The sequence below is a fragment of the Coenobita brevimanus genome, chromosome 65, assembly GCF_032717465.1.
Source record: "Coenobita brevimanus isolate Jiangsu-jjx chromosome 65, ASM3271746v2, whole genome shotgun sequence".
Lineage (NCBI taxonomy): Eukaryota > Metazoa > Arthropoda > Malacostraca > Decapoda > Coenobitidae > Coenobita > Coenobita brevimanus.
The window spans coordinates 49,298,829-49,318,843 of NC_137018.1; the positions used below are offsets into that span (position 1 = coordinate 49,298,829).

The 20,015-nt window shown below is 40.2% G+C and overlaps 1 protein-coding gene across 1 annotated transcript in view; it reads right to left on the bottom strand.

The window, feature by feature from the left end:
- Positions 1–19,268, bottom strand: part of 14-3-3epsilon (tyrosine 3-monooxygenase/tryptophan 5-monooxygenase activation protein epsilon) — a 75,533-nt gene extending 56,265 nt beyond the window's left edge. Inside the window, exons 1-2 of the mRNA XM_080276307.1 lie at positions 19,126–19,268; positions 747–946 (exon numbers count right to left, since the gene is read on the bottom strand). Of these exons, the coding sequence (XP_080132433.1) occupies positions 747–946; positions 19,126–19,189 (264 nt within the window). The 5' untranslated portion in view covers positions 19,190–19,268. The remainder of the gene's footprint in view (positions 1–746; positions 947–19,125) is intronic.
- Between the last annotated feature and the right edge of the window lie 747 nt (positions 19,269–20,015).

The following is a 20,015-nucleotide window of genomic DNA, read 5'->3' on the forward strand; positions in this document are numbered from 1 at the left end:
CTAATACTGAAATACTGTATGTACTATAAAGTACACTATAATTATCTGTACAGAAACACATTTCATGTTAATTGCAGTGATGATGGTGGTGGTGGTGATGTAAAGACATTATTGAGAAAAAAAAAAAAAGCGCTTCACTGCACTGTACTGTACTGTGTACACCATACTGTACTTTCATAAATCAAAATTCTAGCAGATGACTCCACCACAAAGAACTAAAAAAAACTTTTGTCTCATTACATGAAAGACAACCTTCACCTGGGAAGAACCAGTTGTCTAAATCACTTTGTATTTTGTGTTAACTATTCCTTTGTAGCATGATTATTTTGCCTAGTAAAATAAGCACATTTTCATCAATTCTTCTTGTTTAGTAACACAATCAACTTTTCTTTCCAATACACTTTCACCAGTGCCTTAGCAGAATCCAAGTCACTAATATAATAGTGATGATAATGTACTTTTAGCCAGAAGAAAGAGTCCTTCATGTCAGATAGTGTCAAGATTTTATGCTTACTGCCGGGTATCATTTTAGTTCAGCCATTGGCTACCCCGGATAATGATGTATGCCAGGTAGTGCTGAGACGGATAATTGGGAGTTTACTGTACTCCCTTACCACTTCTAGCTTCATCCATTATCCCTGAAGGAGCCATGATTGGCATGAGTACAAAGTTAAAAGAGTTTATTGTATATATCTAGAGCCAAGGGCCAAAATAACAACTGTAAACAAGAAGTATGTAGACTGTACCTGTGTCCTATATGTGCGGATCATCTCCAGCTTCTCCTCACCACCTTTGTTTTCCTCTTTCTGCTCAATGGAGGAGATGATACGCCACGACGCCCGTCGCGCCCCAATGACATTCTTGTATGCCACAGAAAGCAAATTTCGCTCCTCCACTGTCAGCTCCACATCCATTGAAGCCACAAGCTTCATCGCCTCAACCATCTCTGTAAATTTCATTAAAAAACAAAAAAGACTGGTAACCTTTCCTCATTCGGATTTCTCATGCTTACTAGGATGGGGAGATCTCTGGTAAGGCTCTCAAAAAATCAATGGAGGAGGGGGTAAGTACAGCAGGATTGAGCTTACCAATCACCTGTGCTGTGGGAAGCATGAAGCTGCCTGCAAAACAAGTGCTAAGTGGTGGGGTAACATCCGTACAACAATGTAAAATGGATGTTCCTGTCTTTAGATACCGTCACTTTTTATAACACAGTGAACACAACCATTGTAGGTGCTTTCTAACATTTCTTCACCTCATCCTTAAGATTGTATTTGGAAGGTAATTTTTTTTATGTTACCTTAATGTTTTAACAGACATTGCACATACAACATACAAGAAAATATTAACCCCTGCCGGACTGAATCTTTATAAGGTAGTTTACCTCCCCTAAAACACAGTTTAATACCCACTGTCAACAGTACCTCACATAAGGCTTGCAGCTTGGTCCATACACAACTTCACTATGCCACATATGAAGTATGCAGCTCGGCAAGGGTTGATGTGCAATATACTGTACCAAAATACTGTAAGCAGGTAAGGTACAGGGTTTGGGAAGCCAGAGAGCCTTCTTAACAAATGAGGGAATAAACTGTACACTGTACAGGTTAATACTGATACATAAGTTTTACATTACACACCATAAACTTTACTACAGGCTCCTGGTTAAAGCATATGGCACTTTGACAATCTATGGTGAATCATGAACAAGGAGAAAAAGGGCTTAATTCACCAGTAATTAAGTTTAAATAATGAGGACAGGCGTACTGTACTCCTACTGTATAAACTGTATGACCATGACTACACTAACCCTTTCAAACTGATGATGTATTCTATCTCTTATTCTGGCAATCTCTAGACAACTATACCCAACTTAAGAGATGTTTAGACTTGAGAAGTTATATACCGTATAACCTTCACTACTACACATTCTTCCTAACGTCAATTCAGTCATCTGGTGACAGTTTGATTAAAAATTCTACTTTCATGCCACTTCAACCCTGAAGAATGGCTTTATGATGTGGTTATCATTCAGTGCATAATGTATATTATATGCACCTTAACTTGACCTGAGGCCATGCACCTACTTTCACTAGGTGCATAGCCCAGTTTGTTCAATATATTACAGTACCCAAAGCGTTCATTGTACTGTGCTCTAATTCTATGTGCATTCAACACCACCACCACTACTACTACTACTACTACTATGACTACCACACACACACACACACACACAAAGTACAGTACTGTATATGGATGTATGACCCAATTCAAAGGACGATCATTATAGATTCTCAATCATGCATTCTTTTTTACTGGATCATCCCATCCCCACTTGTTACTAAGAAACAGGGGCAGATGACAAATCAATGATAATTAACTCCCAAAAACCACAAATCTCCCACCCTCACTATCCCCCCAGCTGCATTTCAGGTCCAATTTTTTTCAACTTTCACCAAGGTAAACTTTGGTCTTTTAGATTTCAAGGACTTAATCTTTACATTCCTGAAAATGTATATTTTACTCTCATATGTCTAATGGTTACCGCACTATCAACCGTCAAAAATAAAAAAAGCCATCCCTTGGGTAAGAATGAAAATACTGTAGGAAAATTTTGGAAACAATTATTTTTGCCAAATAACCTTATAGAAATCACTACAATCAATACGAATTATGTGCCTTCCTTCCTTCCTCTTCTGACTTTACTTCCTTCATTCTTTCCTCTTCCTTCTGCCTATGGGTGACTTTACACTCTCTCTTCTGTCTTTCTTTCCTTCATTCTTTCCTCTTCTGCCACCTATGGGTGACTCTACACTGAGTGACAAGTCAAATGGTATCCTGTACACCAGGAAACCATTTACTATGCTGGGTGGTAACCATATAACCAAATTATGGCACCTGGTGGTTCCAATCTGACTGAGCCTGTGAAGGTTTCTATCCAAGGGGTGGTTGGGGCTTATTGCTCACATAATGCCGCTCAGGGATGAGTGAAGCTGGTCACTCTTATCTTAAATGTCAGGACCAACTTGCCTAGCCTTAGGCTCCTACGCTCCTCATGGGGCAACAAAGGATTAGATGATGATGATATCTACCTCTCCAACCTGAAAGTAACCACAAAGCTGAATAACCTTAGCATGTACAGGTATTAGGTAGGAGGGGTTACCTCACATCCAGAACAGGTACTTTGAATCCGTACAGATAGTGTCTCTTACATCTAAATTTTCCTTGTTATACTTTATCATCCTACTCACTCCTTCCACACAACAGAAATGAAACTGTTACCTTGAAAAACTCTGCAGATACCATACTGCTCACTTTGAAGTATAGGAATCTGAGGCTAAGCTACTGCAGACCACTGCATTTAGTGGTATATGACCACGCCTACTTCCCTTGATGGAAGTGCATAATCAAGTACCATCCTGGGAACCAAACCTAGGTAAATCACTAGACCATCATTCTTACTGAAGTGTTCTAACCACAAGACTTCCTGACAATGAATCCATAATCTTCCCAGCAGTACTTAATTCCTTTGCTAATAAACCACTCCAATACAATGGCTTACTTTATTCTTCCAACTACCACAATTTCCTTCAACTGAAGACTCTCTGGACTCTGACATGTCTCTCACCAAGTTATTTCACTTTGAAGTTGCTTCATTATGCTTTTGAAAAAACAGTATTTTTTTCTAAAAGTTTCCTGTGATTCACCACAAAGTTGTCTATCAGATTTTTTTTTCTTTCGTACGAGACATTTACATTTTAAATAAAATTAATCATTACACCTGCAGTATCAACAAATTTTACACAGTGAACATATAATAATACAGTATGCCTTGAAGCTCCTACCTGACACAAAAAGGTTAACATCAAAGCCAAACCTCATAGTGTGGTTAACACAGGTGGGTGCAAAATATTATGAGCTACGGAGAAAAATTCATGATCCTCAACTGAAGTTGATTTGCCTACTTGTTATTATAGTGCCTGGACAGTGTGATGAGTAAGGATGGAAGTTTGGAGGATGAAGTCCTTGAAAGGATTCAGTAGGGAAGAAAGGTAGCTGACTCACTTATGGCAGTGATTAAGAAATAGGAAAGTGATGGAGTTGCTGCAAGACAGTATCGTGATCCCCACTCTAATGTACAGAAACAAAGCCTGGACCTTGTTAGAAGGACACAAGTTTAGAGCAGTGGAAATGAGTTATCCGAGAGGAGTATGTGATGTTACATGGAGAGACAGACTGACAAATGAGAAAGTGAGGGAGCATTGTGGTGTTTATGTGATGCAAAGCAATACGAGAAATATGTTGACGAGGTCTGGCCATGTCCATTGAGATGGTTTGGCTATGTGGAGAGGTTGGAGAGTGAGAGACTAACAAAGAGAGTGTATGTGAGTGAGGTAGAGGGGGGAGTGGGGAGAGGAAGGGGGAGACTGAGGACACGATGGAAGGATGGAGTAGAGAGGTATGTGAGGGTGTGGGGGGGGGATTAAGTTAGGAGGAGGGCAGCAAAATGACAGGGAACAGGGCAACATGGATGCAATCTGATTGTGGTCACCCTTTACAGGATTAAGGCATCTGGATATAGATAGATATTATAGGAGTTTATGGTCTAGTGGATATAGCATGCTCCAACTTGAGTCACTGCTTTGATACATTCATGGTCTTGAACCCAAAGAGGTCACTGGCGTTTTTTCAATCATGCAATGTCAACAAGGGAAGTACTCTGGATATCTACCAGTAATGTACTGGCCTTTGATCCCAATAACTCAGAAGAGGTAGTATAAGTGGTTGTGACTTTTTTATTACACTAACATAGGCTGTCATTATTTTTATTACACTGTTAAATCTTTAATGCATAGTTGACACTTCAGAAATATAATTTGGTCACTACCAAACGCCTGTCAAGCAAAGGGATGCATTCCAACTTTAACCCTTCCATACTATTGCAACTTGTCATAGTTTATTGCTGCTAGTACAGTTTTTCAGTTAACTCCCTAACCCCCATTTCAAAAAAATCTCTCCCATAATTTAAGAAAACAGCTTCCAGATACCAAGCACAATTTAATACAATACATCAGTGTATTGTGTTAAATGGCCATGTTACTAATCACTTAATACTTCCAGCACACCCTCGATTTAAAGGACCTTGGTAGACCAAATACAGTACAGTATTAGACTTAAATGACACTACAAAAGCCACAGGATTTCTGTCAGCTATAACAAACAACGTCCATGAAGTGGGGTGCAATGGGTCACAATACATCTGTTTCCTACTCTTTTTACTCCAACCTGGCCTGAAATTACCCTCTCCCCATCGTGACCGCTGCGTTGTTATCAATAATATGCGAATAAATGTTGTCTGTGTGTCTGTCCACATTTGACCCCCACGGATTTTGACCCACCATACATCAAAAGATGCGGAACAATGTGCTGACGACAATGGAGTAAATTATTATTGCATGCAATCAGTTGGCATGAACCACACACACTTGTGCCTGATTTCTCACTAGACATTGGGAACCCTCTACATATCATACTGTTGGGTGGAATGACCTAAAATTTTGCATGGGCATGACCGATGTCAGAGCAGGTCCTTGTCAAGTTTGGTGTCAGTGCTTGTCTCAAGGAAAAGTGCTCAGCAGCACAAGGGCTGTAACAGACCACAGTCCCATAATACTGTACTAGTCATGAAGAAGCAAATGGGCAAAATTATGGGCCAAGTTGGAATAAAATGGACATAGTTTTCATTTTCAGTACTAGAATATGGCAATCACTTATTTTCAAACATGCTTGAAATTCCACCTCAGGGGAACCATTGGATATAGCGATTTATTGGCCTCATCAAATCAGGTTTCCCCCCAAGTAGTCAGTTATAGTGAAGGTCTACAGTACCTGTATCGTAAAAGTTTCTAGGGTCAATGCTGCACAATACAGTATTAAGCTTATTTGCTGAGAAAAAGGAAGGGGGGCCTGTATCATTCACAAGCCAGTAGTTTATCATGCACCCCTCTTTTCTGATTACTTCATTCTTGTTATTTCCATGTTACATTATCCAGCTTTGGACTGACTTAAAATGCCAGATTACTGTATTTTACTCAGCTTAGGACAGAACTTAAGCAGTGAAGGGGTAAATGATGGTTATGACCAAGCTCTCCTGTTTGGAAAGTACCATATCACCAAAGATTAAGAAAACTGATGTAACAACATAGAAGAAAAAAAAAAAAAAGTTAATAAAGTAATGATATATATATCCTATGGTTCTTTCAACTTAACCTGGCTCAGAATTCCACTCTTCTATAGCTTATTCCATGTAGCCCAGTGACAAGACAATGAAATGGCTCTACATCCTTTCCATAGAACTTTCCATGACTAGCATCATATTCTAATATTAATCTGTTGTTACAAGCCTGAGTTCAAGATGTCAAGATAGCAATTTTAGGCTGAGTTAGAAAAAACAGGCAGTGTATGAAAATTTAAATACCCGTGCAATCTAAGCCAGAAAGATCCTGTCATATCTGACCTCTTTTACAAATCACTTTTCTTTGTTGACTCTTAATCCTAAGCCTACAAGTATGGTAAGCTTCTCTCTCTGATGTGTCAAAGATGGATGTGATCGACACACACTAAGCGTTATGTGGATGCAGCAGAATACAATATGGTAATAGGCAAACTGCTGATTCTGATTGTACACAGACACAAAAGAGGGTGTGGAAATCAGCAAGATGCTGGGTACCTGGTACAAGAGATGTGGCTGCTGGTGGTGATGAGAACACCCTGGGACGTGGCACTAAAGTGGAGCTACTAGTAAACAAGAGCAGGGGAGGGCAAACTGCTCCACGACAGTAAAGGAGGTCAACTCAGGGTAAACATGCCGAGCTTTTCCATACCCACCTATGAGTTATCTACATTCTTTCCTACTCCACATTATTTCTTCCTATTCCACTAAGGTCATTTATATTCTTCCCTACTCCACTATGGCAATTTATCTTCTTTCCTTCAACACTATTTACCAATATCACAATCGAGCCTCAGTACTTAACCAAGATCACACCAGAGCCTCGGAATTTAACCAAGATCACACTGGAGACTTGGTACTATCGGTAAAACATTATCCTAAGGTAAGAAGAAACATATTCCCTCGGAAATTCAATATTTATACTTTACAACCTTTGATAAAAATAGCACATCTGTTTAATTAGTACAACCTGCTTAATTATCTAAGTACCGGTATCCAGAACATTTATCATGTACTGTATTTCAATCTGAGAATCAAGTCATATCAATGGTTTGCCAACATTTCAAGTGTGCCTACATTTTGAATATTTACAGATACAGGCAAGGGGAATGGAAGAGGTATGGTCGGTCGAGAGAAATGTAGATTATAAGGACAAAGAAGCCTGGAGACACAGTAAAAAGACAAAGGAGCCTGGAGACACAGTATAAAGACAAAGGAGCCTGGAGACACAGTATAAAGACAAAGAAGCCTGGAGACACAGTATAAAGACAAAGGAGCCTGGAGACACAGTATAATGACAAAGGAGTCTGGAGACACAGTATAAGGACAAAGGAGCCTGGAGACACAGTATAAGGACAGAGGAACCTGGAGATACAGTATAAGAGCACAGTAGTCTGGAGAGACAGTATAAGGAAAAAGGAGCGTGGAGACACAGTATAAGGACAATGGAGCCTGGAGACACAGTATAAGGACAAAGGAGCCTAGAGACACAGTATTAGGACAAAGGAGCCTGGAGACACAGTATGAGGACAAAGGAGCCTGGAGACACAGTATAAGGACAAAGAAGTCTGGAGACACAGTATAAGGACAAAGGAGCCCGGAAACACGTCAACACGTCTCAGTCTTCCCCAGACGAGTAGTTCCCAGGAGGGAGCTAGGCATCAGCAAGATATTTTCTTTTCTGCTACACTCTTCCAATCACCATTCTTACAAAAAAAAAAAAAAAAAAAAAAAAAAAAAAAAGTTGACTTCAATGACGATTATCCAGAATTAACACCATCTACTGTACAGTACATTGTTTCAGGAATTCATCTACTGACAATACAATTCTACTTTAGCTGGGGTGTACAGCTGTTACATTGTCATTCATTCATTCATCTAATCCAGTGTTGCCCCATGAGGAGCGTAGGAGCCCGGGACTAGGCAAGTTGGTCCTGACATTTAAGATGAGTGTGACCAGCCTCACTCATCCAAGTAGCATTACATGAGCAATAAACCCCAACAACCCCTTGCATATAAACCTACACTGGCTCAATCCGATTGGAGTGCCTTAATTGCCCACTAAACCACCAGGCGCCATAACCTAGTTGTATGGTTACCACCCATCATAGTAAATAGTTTCCTGGTGTACAGGAAACCATTTGGCTTGTCACTCAGTGTAGAGTAACCCACAGACAGAAGGAATGGGAAAGAATAAAGGAAAGAGAGACAGAAGAGGACTGATGCAAAGAAGATAGAGGGGAACGGGCAGGCACCCAAGAGCAGCACTACATAAGTTCACATACAGCAGTAAAATATTTCCTACTTCAACTTCATTGTCATTACAATTTTCATTGATACTAGCTATGAGCAATACTGAGGTGTCAATGAAAACCCATAATCTAGTTAACCCGTACAACTCCATTTTTTTTTTTTTCATGTGTCCGACTCTCGGTATAGGCTTCGCAGCCTGCTCCCAAGGCCCAGCAGTCCTCCTACATACCATACGACTCTTCTACAAGTCACTTGTTTATTCTTGTATATTGTACTTAGTTTCAGTATACTTGTATACTTGTTTATTGTTGCTGCTACCAAACTGCAACAGAGTACTGTGTTTTAAAAAGCTTGGGGGAAATACTCTGAACTGCAATTGTTAGATATAGATTCTGTGAATCATTACACAGAAATCTTTCCTAAAATTGTCTGGAAACAGCAAGAATAAACCAAAAAAATGACAACCCTACACTGAAGTAGCTAACGACCTATGTACTGACAGGCGTGGCTGAATCGGTAGAGAGGCGGCCTGCGGTCCTAATGGACCCAGGATCGAATCCCGGCTGGGGCAGGGAACAGTTTGAGGATTTGAATCTCCTAAAAAAGCAGACTTTCCTGATCTACCAGATGACCCGCCGACATGTCGTAAAAATACCCCCGCTAATACCAATACACCAATCCTGTATGAGACAGCCCTAGCATGTATTCAATATGGATGGTGGGTGTTAGCGCCGAAGTGGTGACATGTGGAGGTGTAGGAGGACTACTGGGCCTTGGGATAGGTCAGTGCCCCCAAGCAATAGGCTCTGAAGCCTTTGCCCAGAGTCGGACACATAAAAAAAAAAAAAAAAAAAAAAAAAAAAAAAAAGATGCAACAATGTGATGAGTGGATCCAGCCAAGACCTTGAGCATGTCTGTCCCTACTAAGAAGTTACCCAAAAACTAAAAAAAAGAAATGCATTTATCTTTCCCAACAAATAAGAAAACCATGCTCTACCCTACATGCACACCTTCCCTTCAAACAAATATGGCAGACATAATCATCTTAAACATAACAATACACTGTACTGTACAGGCACTGACCCTTTATCATCACAAAACATAATAATGCTACATAACAAATTTTACCAAAGCACTAAGCATACAGTACATGGTAGTGATGTAGGTCTGAATAGTTTAACAATATTCTAGCAACCATTCAGGAGGTAAATCCAACCAGTTATAATGAAGGTGGTGCATGTATCACGCGTGTACTGACAGCCCTCACTTAATGTCTTCAATGTGTATGCTACATGCTACTTTAAGTGAAACAACTTTAACTCTTCAAGCCTAAGGATGTCTTCTTCATTTCACTTTTACCATCTCCTGATGATTTTTTTCAGTTTAGGGTAGATCTTTCAGCCTGCAGGAGCCAAATAACTCCTTAATAAACCCCTTCAGTATGGCACGCATTTCCTAAGCTGAACAAATCATCTGACATCACAAGGAATGAACTCAAAAGGATGTCACCAAGATTCAGGAATTAACCCCACAACAACTATCCTCATTGCTCAATGATTCACTGGCATAACTCCTTCACTACAAAGACTTATTATTCACCCTACCTCCAAACAATTTATCACTGCTAAAGGAAGACCTCTTAAAAATTTATATCACAAAAAGGCATTACCATACTGAAGGGGTTAAGCAACAGACTCACATTAACTTATTAATGGCTCTACCAGAATGCTCCAACAGAATCTATCTATCTATTGCCCGACGCCTTAATCCCATACGGAGTGCCCACAAACGAATCGCTTCCACGTCGCACTGTCCCCCGCCATTTCACTGCCCTGCTCCCAGTTCACATCCCGCTCCCTCATATACCTCTCCACTCCATCCCTCCATCTCATCCTTGGCCTCCCCCTCCCTCTCTCCCCCTCCACCTCACCCACATAGGCCTACACTCTCAACAGAGTCTCACTCTCCATCAGAATCAGAATAGAATCAGAAAGCTACAGTAGGCAACAGCAATATACTGTACTGTAAGCGTTAGAACTTCTTGTATGGTCCATTGTGCTATCACTTATACAAAGGTTATTACTGTCCCAGTCATGTACAGTACACCAGAAAATAGTAGGTCAGTAGGTAAACTTGATACTTAAACCACCAAGCTGGTGCACAACTTGAACCACTTGCAGTTAAAACATGAAGGGTGAATTGAAGTTATGACAATACTATTTAAAGAAAATTACTGTTCTCTAAGCCCAGCTACAAACTGAACACATGATCTATGACATTATAAAGATACAATAATCCCTTAATTACCTGACACAACAGAGCCAGAGGCACGTCTGCATGGTGGATCCCTCTGGATAATGGACTTCTCCCCTGGCCCCCCTTTATACATACCCTAACTCTGAAAGCCAGTGTAAAAGGCCACTACAGTACACCATACAACACTTATTCCTGGTGTTTTACACTACTCAATCTGGCCAAGCAGACCTGTAAACCATAGCCAAGCAATTTCCATGGTCAAGCAGACCCATGAACCACAGAAAAGCACTCATCATCACTGCAGGGCCATACTCTGCAGACATGAAAAAAGTATGAAAAAACTGGCCAGGCCAGACAAAAATGTCTGCTTGGCCATAATTTCCACTCAGACACAAGCATTTTGTATGGATAAAATGAAAAAATGTATGAATAATGGTTTTGAACAGCCAAATAACAGCATCTGGATAATGGATTGTTTGGATAATGGACATGTGGATGATCAAGGGATTACTTTAATTACTTACACACACACAAAAAAACTGGTTCCACTCCCTCTCCATGTGGAAAAACTGTGGAATGTGTACACTAATGACTAGCAGATCCATAACACTCCAATGATCCTAAAGGTAATTTCAGATCTTCTGAATTCTGTATCACACTTGTTTTGATATGAATGGTAAGCAAAAGTGTGTGACCCATGGGGGGGGGGGATCAAACTGCCCATGTCTCCAATCCCAATAATTCAAATATGTTCTACAGTATATTACAGTTATCATTTCATAGCACATGATCCAAAAAGGGAAAATGAACTAATGGATAGCTTAACAATCACAACTACAAAGTATACCAGTGCCAGATTTATGATGACACACAGGTAACTTTTTGTGTATCAAGGTCTGCAGCTTTTTGAGAGAGTTCTCTGCATTTTTTTTAAACAGGCATGTTTTCCTCTTATTTCCCATTACTTTTTTAAGACAACTGTCTCCTGTCACTTTTCCTGAAAAATATATATATATATATATATATATATATATGTGAAATAAAAACAAATAACTCAAAGTCAAATGGCCACCCCTTACGGGATTATGGCGTCTGGCAATATAGATAGATAGATAGATATATATACATAATTTTTTTTTTATACAGTACATTCTTTCTTGTACATTCTAGGAGTCAAACTAAATTTCACCTGGAACCCACAACCTAAGCTGCTCCTGGCCGAATTATGCACAGGTTAAATTATGCCTTGGTGAGACCTACATTAGGTCTAAATAGGTCACTTCTGCACCATTAAACGAGAAGAAAAATACTTGCAATATATATACAGATAGACAGATAGATAAATAGATACTAATATATATATATATATATATACATATATGTATATATGTACATATATATATATATAAATATATATATATATATATGTACTGTATACATTTATATATAGATAGATATATAGATAGATAGATAGATATGTACTGGAGAGAGAGAGAGAGAGAGAGAGAGAGAGAGAGAGAGAGATATATATATATATATATAGATATATATATATAGATAGATATATAGATATATATATAGATATATATATATATATATATATATATATATATATATATATATATATATATATATATATATATATATATATATATATATATATATAGGCCTATGTATATATATACATAGATAGATAGATAGATAGATAGATATGTACTGTATATATGTATGTATATATATATATATATATATATATATATATATATATATATAGTAGTAGAATGGATGTGGAAGATGTGCAGATTGGCCTTGGAGGAAGGTAGAGTCCCGGAGGATTGGAAGTCTGGTATAATTATTTCCTTGTACAAAGGAAAAGGGGAAAAAGAAGTGTGTGGTAATCATAGGGGCATTTGTCTTCTTAGTATAATAGGAAAAGTGTATGGTAGGATACTTATTAACAGAGTTAGAGAAAGAACAGAGGAATTAGTTGGAGAAGAACAGGGAGGCTTTAGGAAGGGAAGAGGTTGTGTAGATCAGATATTCATCCTTAGATCTTTAGTGGAAAAGTTTCTAGAGAAGGGAAAGAAGTTGTATGCGGCTTTCATGGATTTGGAGAAAGCATATGACATGGTGGATAGACTAGGATTGTGGAAAGTATTAAGAATATATGGAGTAGATGGAAAGTTGTTGAATGCTGTGAAGAGTATGTATGATGGTGCTGAGGCTGCAGTGCGTGTGGATGGTGAACTAAGTGAATTTTTCTCTTTGGAGGTTGGGTTGAAACAGGGATGTGTCATGTCTCCATGGTTGTTCAATCTGTTCATGGATGGGGTAATAAAAGAGGTACAAGGTAGGGTAGTGGATGGTGGAGTGGCCCTGGCGAGAGAGGATAGTGTTTGGAAACTCCCTGTACTGTTGTTTGCAGATGATACTGTGTTGTCGAGTGAAGACGAAGGGGAGCTGCAAGGCATGGTGGATGAGTTTGGGAGAGTGTGTAAGAAATGGAATCTAAAGGTGAATGTAGGGAAGAGTAAAGTGATGGTCTTTGAGAGAGGTGAAGTCAGTGAATGTACAGCGCGGTTGAATGGTGAGGAATAGGAAAATGTGAGTACGTTTAAGTACTTGGGTAGTGTGATGAGTAAGGATGGAGGTTTGGAGGGTGAAGTGCTTTAAAGGGTACAGCAGGGAAGAAAGGTTGCTGGTTCTTTGAAAGCAGTGATAAGAAACAGGGAAGTGAGCATGGAAGTGAAAAAGTTACTACATGACAGTATTGTGATACCAACTCTAATGTATGGAAGTGAAGCTTGGACATTGTTGGAAGGACACAAATCAAGAGTGAGAGCAGTGGAAATGAGTTATTTAAGGGGAGCCTGTGGAGTCACATGGAGAGACAGGCTGACGAATGAGGATATAAAGGAGCGTTGTGGTGTGGATGTGGATGTGATAGGAAGTGTTATGAGGAACACACTGAGGTGGTTTGGCCATGTGGAGAGGATGGAGGGTGAAAGACTGACGAAGAGTGTGTATGTGAGTGAGGTGGAAGGGGGAAGAGGAAGGGCGAGGCCGAGGATGAGATGGAGGGATGGGGTGGAGAGGTATATGAGAGAGGGGGGTGCGAGTTGGGAGCAGGGCAGTGAAATGGCGGGGGACAGGACGACGTGGAGGCAATTTGTTTGTGGCCACCCCAAACGGGATTGAGGCGTCTGGCAATAGAAAATAGATATATATATAATAATTATTAAGAATATAGGTAAGTGAAAAACTTTAATTATCAAGAATCAAAAAATATTAAACAATCAAGAAAATGAACCCAATTAAATAGTTCCTACTGCTGATGCTCCTCAGGTTACTGTACTCATATTTGTTTTAGAGCTATCATCCATTCCTTTACTGTCTCATCAGAGGAGTAGAAGACTAGGGGCTCAGCCTCTTAGCCCAGAAATTCAAGGTGGGAGCGACTAGTTGTTCGTCCCTTCAGGCATCACGTAACACACTCCAATAACCCTTCAGATGTAAAAGCTTCTGGGTTACATTCGGTTGGAGCACCCTGATCTACAAGACCACCTGGCATCCATTTGGTTATATGGTTACCACCCAAATTTTTAAAACACCATAATGATTACAATAAAGAAAATTTCTAGAGAAGGGAAAAAGTTGTATGCACCCTTCATGGATTTGGAGAAAGCATATGACAGGGTGGATAGACAAGGAAGGAATGTGGACTGTATTAAGAATACTGTAGCTACACAGTATAAATGGGATGTTCTTGAATGCCATGAAGAGTATGCATGAGGGTGCTAAGGCTGCAGTGCATGTGGACAGTGAACTGACTGAATATTTCTATTTGACGTTTGAACTCAAACAGGGATGTGTCATGTCTCCATGGTTATTCAATCTGTATATGGATGGGGTTATAAATGGGATACAAGGTAGGGCAATGGATGCTGGAGTGGCCCTAATTAGAGACAGCAGTGTTTGGAAGCTCTGTCTACTGTTATATACAGGTAATACTGTGTTGTTAAGTGAAGATGAAGGGGAGATGCAAGACTTGATGAATGAGTTGAGTAAGAAACGGAATCTAAAGGTGAACGTAGGGAAGAATAAAGTTATGGTCTTCGAGAGAAATGAAGTCACTGAATGTATAGTAGGGAAGAATAAAGTTATGGTCTTCGAGAGAAATGAAGTCACTGAATGTATAGTAAAATTGGATGAGGAGGAAATGGAAAATGTGAGCATCTTTCTCTTCTTCATGCTTTCCTCTTTCTTCTGCCTACGGTGGCTTTACATTCCTTCTTTTGTCTTACTTGCCTTCATTCTTTCCTTTTCCTTCTGTCTATGGATCACTGTACCCTAAGCAGCAAGCAAAATGGTTTCCTGTACACCAGGAAACCATTTACTACGCTGGGTGGTAACCATATAACCAAACCGAGATGTGCCAATACCAAGATGTTGGCCGATACAGATACCAATACCCACTTTTCAGCCAATACTGATATTGATACTCCAATACTAACAAATGGCTGATACTCTACCAAAACCAATACTTTTACTTTATTTATTTGATGTTATTTTGTTTTATTTGATGCCGGTAACATGGGTGTTGTTAATGCAGGAGCAGCATAGTAATCGATATATAATATTAATGTATGATAATGTTACATCATACAGTACATGTAATAACTGTATAATGTAATATAATATCATAACCATCTGTTTATCAGTGTCATGAAACATGAGTGTCTTGAATCACATAATAAACCAGAAAAGTATCAGAGTATTGGCCATATTTTTCCATTGCCCATACAAAAAAAAAAAAAAAAAAAAAAAAAAAAAAAAAAGATACTGCTGATATCCATACAATCAGCACATCCCTATAACCATATTATGGTGTCCGGTGGTTTAGTGGATAATCAAGGTGCTCCAATCAGATTGAGCCTGTGTAGGTTTTTATCCAAGGAGTGGTTGGCGTTTACTGCTCACATAATGCCACTCAGGGATGAGTGAGGCTGGTCACTCTCATCTTAAATGTCAGGACCAACTTGCCTAGCCCCAGGTTCCTACGCTCCTCATGAGGTGACACAGGGTTGGATAATAGAGAGATACAGTAGACAGACAGCATAGTATGATGAGTAAGGATGAAAGTTACGAGACTGAAGTGCTTAACAGGGTACATTCATTCATTCATCATCTAATTCAGTGCTGTCCCATGAGGAGTGTAGGAGCCCGGGGCTACGCAAGTCGGTCCTGACATTTAAGATGAGAGTGACCAGCCTCACTCATCCCTGAGTAGCATTAAGTGAGCCACAAACCCCAACCACCCCTTGGATATATACCTGCATGGGCTCAATCTGATTGGAGCACCTTAATTGCCCACTAGACCACCAGGAGCCATAATTTTGTCATATGGTTACCACCCATGACATGGGGATGCAGATGTGATAGGAAAGCATTTGGAGAAATACAATGAGGTGGTCTGGCCATGTGGAGAGGAGGGAGAGTGAGAGACTGACAAGGAGAGTGTATGTGAGAGGTGGAGCTGGGGGAGTGGGAGGGGGAGGCCAAGGATGAGACAAAGGGATGGAGAGGAGAGGTGTATGAGAGGGGAGGGGGGTGAGTTGGGACCAGGGGCAGAGAAATGAAGGGGGACAGGGAGACATTAAGGTGATTTGTTTGTCACATCCCCTTTTGGGATTAAGACATCTGGCAATAAATAGACAGACAAAATAACATGTTTTACAGTGAGTGAGTCTGGCACTTTAACTTCGCAACGACCATGGGGCAGCCAAGTGTAAATATCATATATCTCCCAATACTTAAACTGGCCAGCCAACCTATCAGTTTCATCAATGATGGCAAGCCCACACCTGGGAAATTATGCCCAAAGTAAGACATCCTTTCTTTGGCATAACATCAATTCCAGATATTAAAGTGATGAACGCTATGTGAGTTTATTCACCAGGGTGTAGTTTGTTTCCAACAGAGGCACATGACTAGCTTTTATTGTCTTGCTTAGGTGAAAACTTTCACATCCATAATTCTTGCAAATCAAACTCAATCACTATTCAACTCAGCAAACGGAAGATTTCCTTTGAATCTGTTTGGTACACAGGGGCACCGATCAACTTAAAGTAGTAGCTGTGGCTCCAATAAACTGCCACTGAAGCCATCTTCCTCCAGTGCAAAAATCCTACTTTAGGGAGATAGGGAAGGCATTGAGGGATATTTATACTGCCATTCAGCAGAGCCACCCATTTAACAGTGACAACTCCAAACTGCAAATGCAAAATGATTTCCTCTACGTTAGGAATCCATTTACTACACTGCACAATAACCATTATACTACATAGCCAACAAATGGATGCCTAGTGAACTAGTGGATTACAGAGCTCCATCCAGATGTTGCTCACTAAGAGTAAACTGGAGGGATGGTTAGGATTTAGTGCTCACATGGTGCCATTCAAGGTCAAGTGACTCATCACTCTTGCCTTTGATGTCTGGTGTGAATGCTCTAGCCCTGGCACCTACACTCCTCAAGGGGTAATATGTTAAAGGCCAGAGCACCAGAATAGTGTATAACCTCTTTATCACATCTCCTGTGCTGAATTAAATTGTCTGACTGACCAGAATAAAACTGTCATCTGTTCACTGAAGCGGAAAAACCCCTTAAAACACAACAACACATCACAGGTGAGCCAAACATCTTAAGATCAAAACCAAATCTAACAACCTACAATGCAAAGCAGTCTTGAAAGTTTCTATATCACCCTAACCATGTATTACACAACATACAAAAACAGTACTATCATCAACAAAAGTTTGGTCATAACATATACAATAATGAAATAACACTGTAAAGGAGATTTTGGTAATAACGTAGGGCACCTTCACATGCTGGCATCCTTACAACTGCAGCAACAATACCTAGTCCTTCAAATATCCCTCAATTCCCTCTCTATTCCCAGTAAAGGAGGAGGATGGACTGCAGGAAAATGGCAACTTCAGCCTGCAGACAGCCTAGTTATGTCCAGATGAACCCGTGGTTACAACAATAAAAATTTCATGAATAAAATTATAGCTGCCCAATTTAAGCAAATTGGACCCTGCTTAAATATGCAGTATGATGAATAATCACTACAGTGAACATTCAGTAGAGTACTGTACTGCTGTCAGAAAATCACACACTGGTAGCTTGATGCGAGAATATAACAAGAGGTGTGGCCCATTCATACTGGGGAAATAAAGTTTTCAAACTTTTGTTTCACTTTTTTTGGATTCTACCTACCAATTAACAAGAGTGGGAAATACACGAGGAACAAAGGGTTAGGACGATGGCCAGTTACTCATTACAGGATTAACATATTAAATCAATTTAGTATTGCACTGCAGATTCCTCAAAAAATATGGTACTGTACAAGTGTACTTGGTACAAACTCTGGCCAAGTGCATTACATGTTGTGAAAATATCAGCAAATTGACCACTGATAATACTCAGTCTTGTGTTTATCTGCAGCAGGAGGAAGCAACTGCAATAAACAACAGTCAAATAAAGTGTTAAAGTCAGTGGGTCAGGCCTTTGTTCTAGGACAATGTGGGTCAATAAATACAATGAGGGGTGTAAATACAGTTTCATCAAAGGCAAAATGGAAACCAACCTCCATTCCTGATTTATTTTGACTTCAGGCATTTCTGGCTTATGTAAGGATGGTTGTTATGGTTAAATTTGTCATGGAATGGTTGGGTGGGAGGAAAGGGAGTAATGGTGTGCTGGTCTGGACACTAGAAACCTGTTCAATATTAACAATGAACACACTTTTGGTCTATTCTCATTTTCAGAGTAGCCGCAAGGTTCAAGGGTCTAACTGTGTGGTACTGCGTCTGAGGGAACCATTAATGAGACAGGCTAGGCTCCCTGTCGGCTACGCCCGGCTATGAGGGGGCTGGGATCAAGGGGGGCGCTATCCCCTGCAACGACCACTGGAAAGACGAGGAAACATACCCCTCTGCCCCTAATGTACATCCTCAGTGGTGGCAGTGGCGACATGGCTGTGCACGAGCCCAAATCGATTCCAGAGATGCAGTCACGCGGGCACAAATTGCGCGTTTTCAAATGTCAAAATCTCTGATCACGCCCCCACCCTCCTCGCCCTTCCAGCCGCCCACACCCACATTTGGTTGTCCACAGCAAAAATTCCAGTCCTCAGGCCACCCAAGAATGTCCCCCTGTGGATCTAAATAACCCTATACATGCACCCACGCGCCAAAATGCAACAAGAGCCATGATCTCCGGCGACTGTCAACCAGAGAAGAGGCGAAGGTTCAGATATCCCAAAAAGGGGCACCACCTCAATCATCGCAAACAATTATCTCCTTCCTGGCCACCTTACCGTCATATCTCTCCGCTTGCTCGGCAAGCTTGGCCCGGTAGACATTATCCTCCCGCTCCGTCATGGTGGACCCGCCGATTGTAACGCCGATGACCCGGGATGAAGGTGTAAGAGGCGCACCACACAGGAACCTTCACCGCAAATATGGCCGCACCCGACAGCTGGCCAGGCTGTGTATTCCTCCGCGCCTACACCTGCCTAGCTCATTGCCCGCCATATTTAAACGTCCACTTACCCATTTCCATCTATTTTTCATTTACATTATCTAACGCAATCATCTGACACTATTCATTTAGTTAATTTACAACAGGAAGCTAATCTTACTTATGTGAAGATGGATCACCTTATTTCTTCTCCACTATATTTAAATCTTGAGCTGTCTGAGATCAGCTTAGAGCAAGTTTCCAGACATTTAAAACTTCATCCAAACTTTGCATTCTTCTCGAAAGGAAGCTATAACTCATTTTCCAAAACGTTATAGTTAGCAAAGAGAAAAAAACTGCATCGTTAGAAGTACTAAATTGTGTTTATATTTATCTCATAAATCAGAACTCCAATATTGTTCGAGTTTCTCTGAGCCTATCAGTACATCTTTAAGATGAACTTTGTCAGATACCTAACGTGAATATTTTCTGATATTTGAGCGCATGATTATCTCCAGTCTAGTGAGAATATCTGAATCATAATTATTCTGCCATACAGTCAAGAAAGCTCTCTCTCTCTCTCTCTCTCTCTCTCTCTCTCTCTCTCTCTCTCTCTCTCTCTCTCTCTCTCTCTCTCAGTTGCAATCTTCTCTTTCTTGTCAACAGACGATTGTGATGACCCATCAGTTTTACTTTATTATTATTATTATATTATTATTATTATTATCATTACTATGATGTTCATGA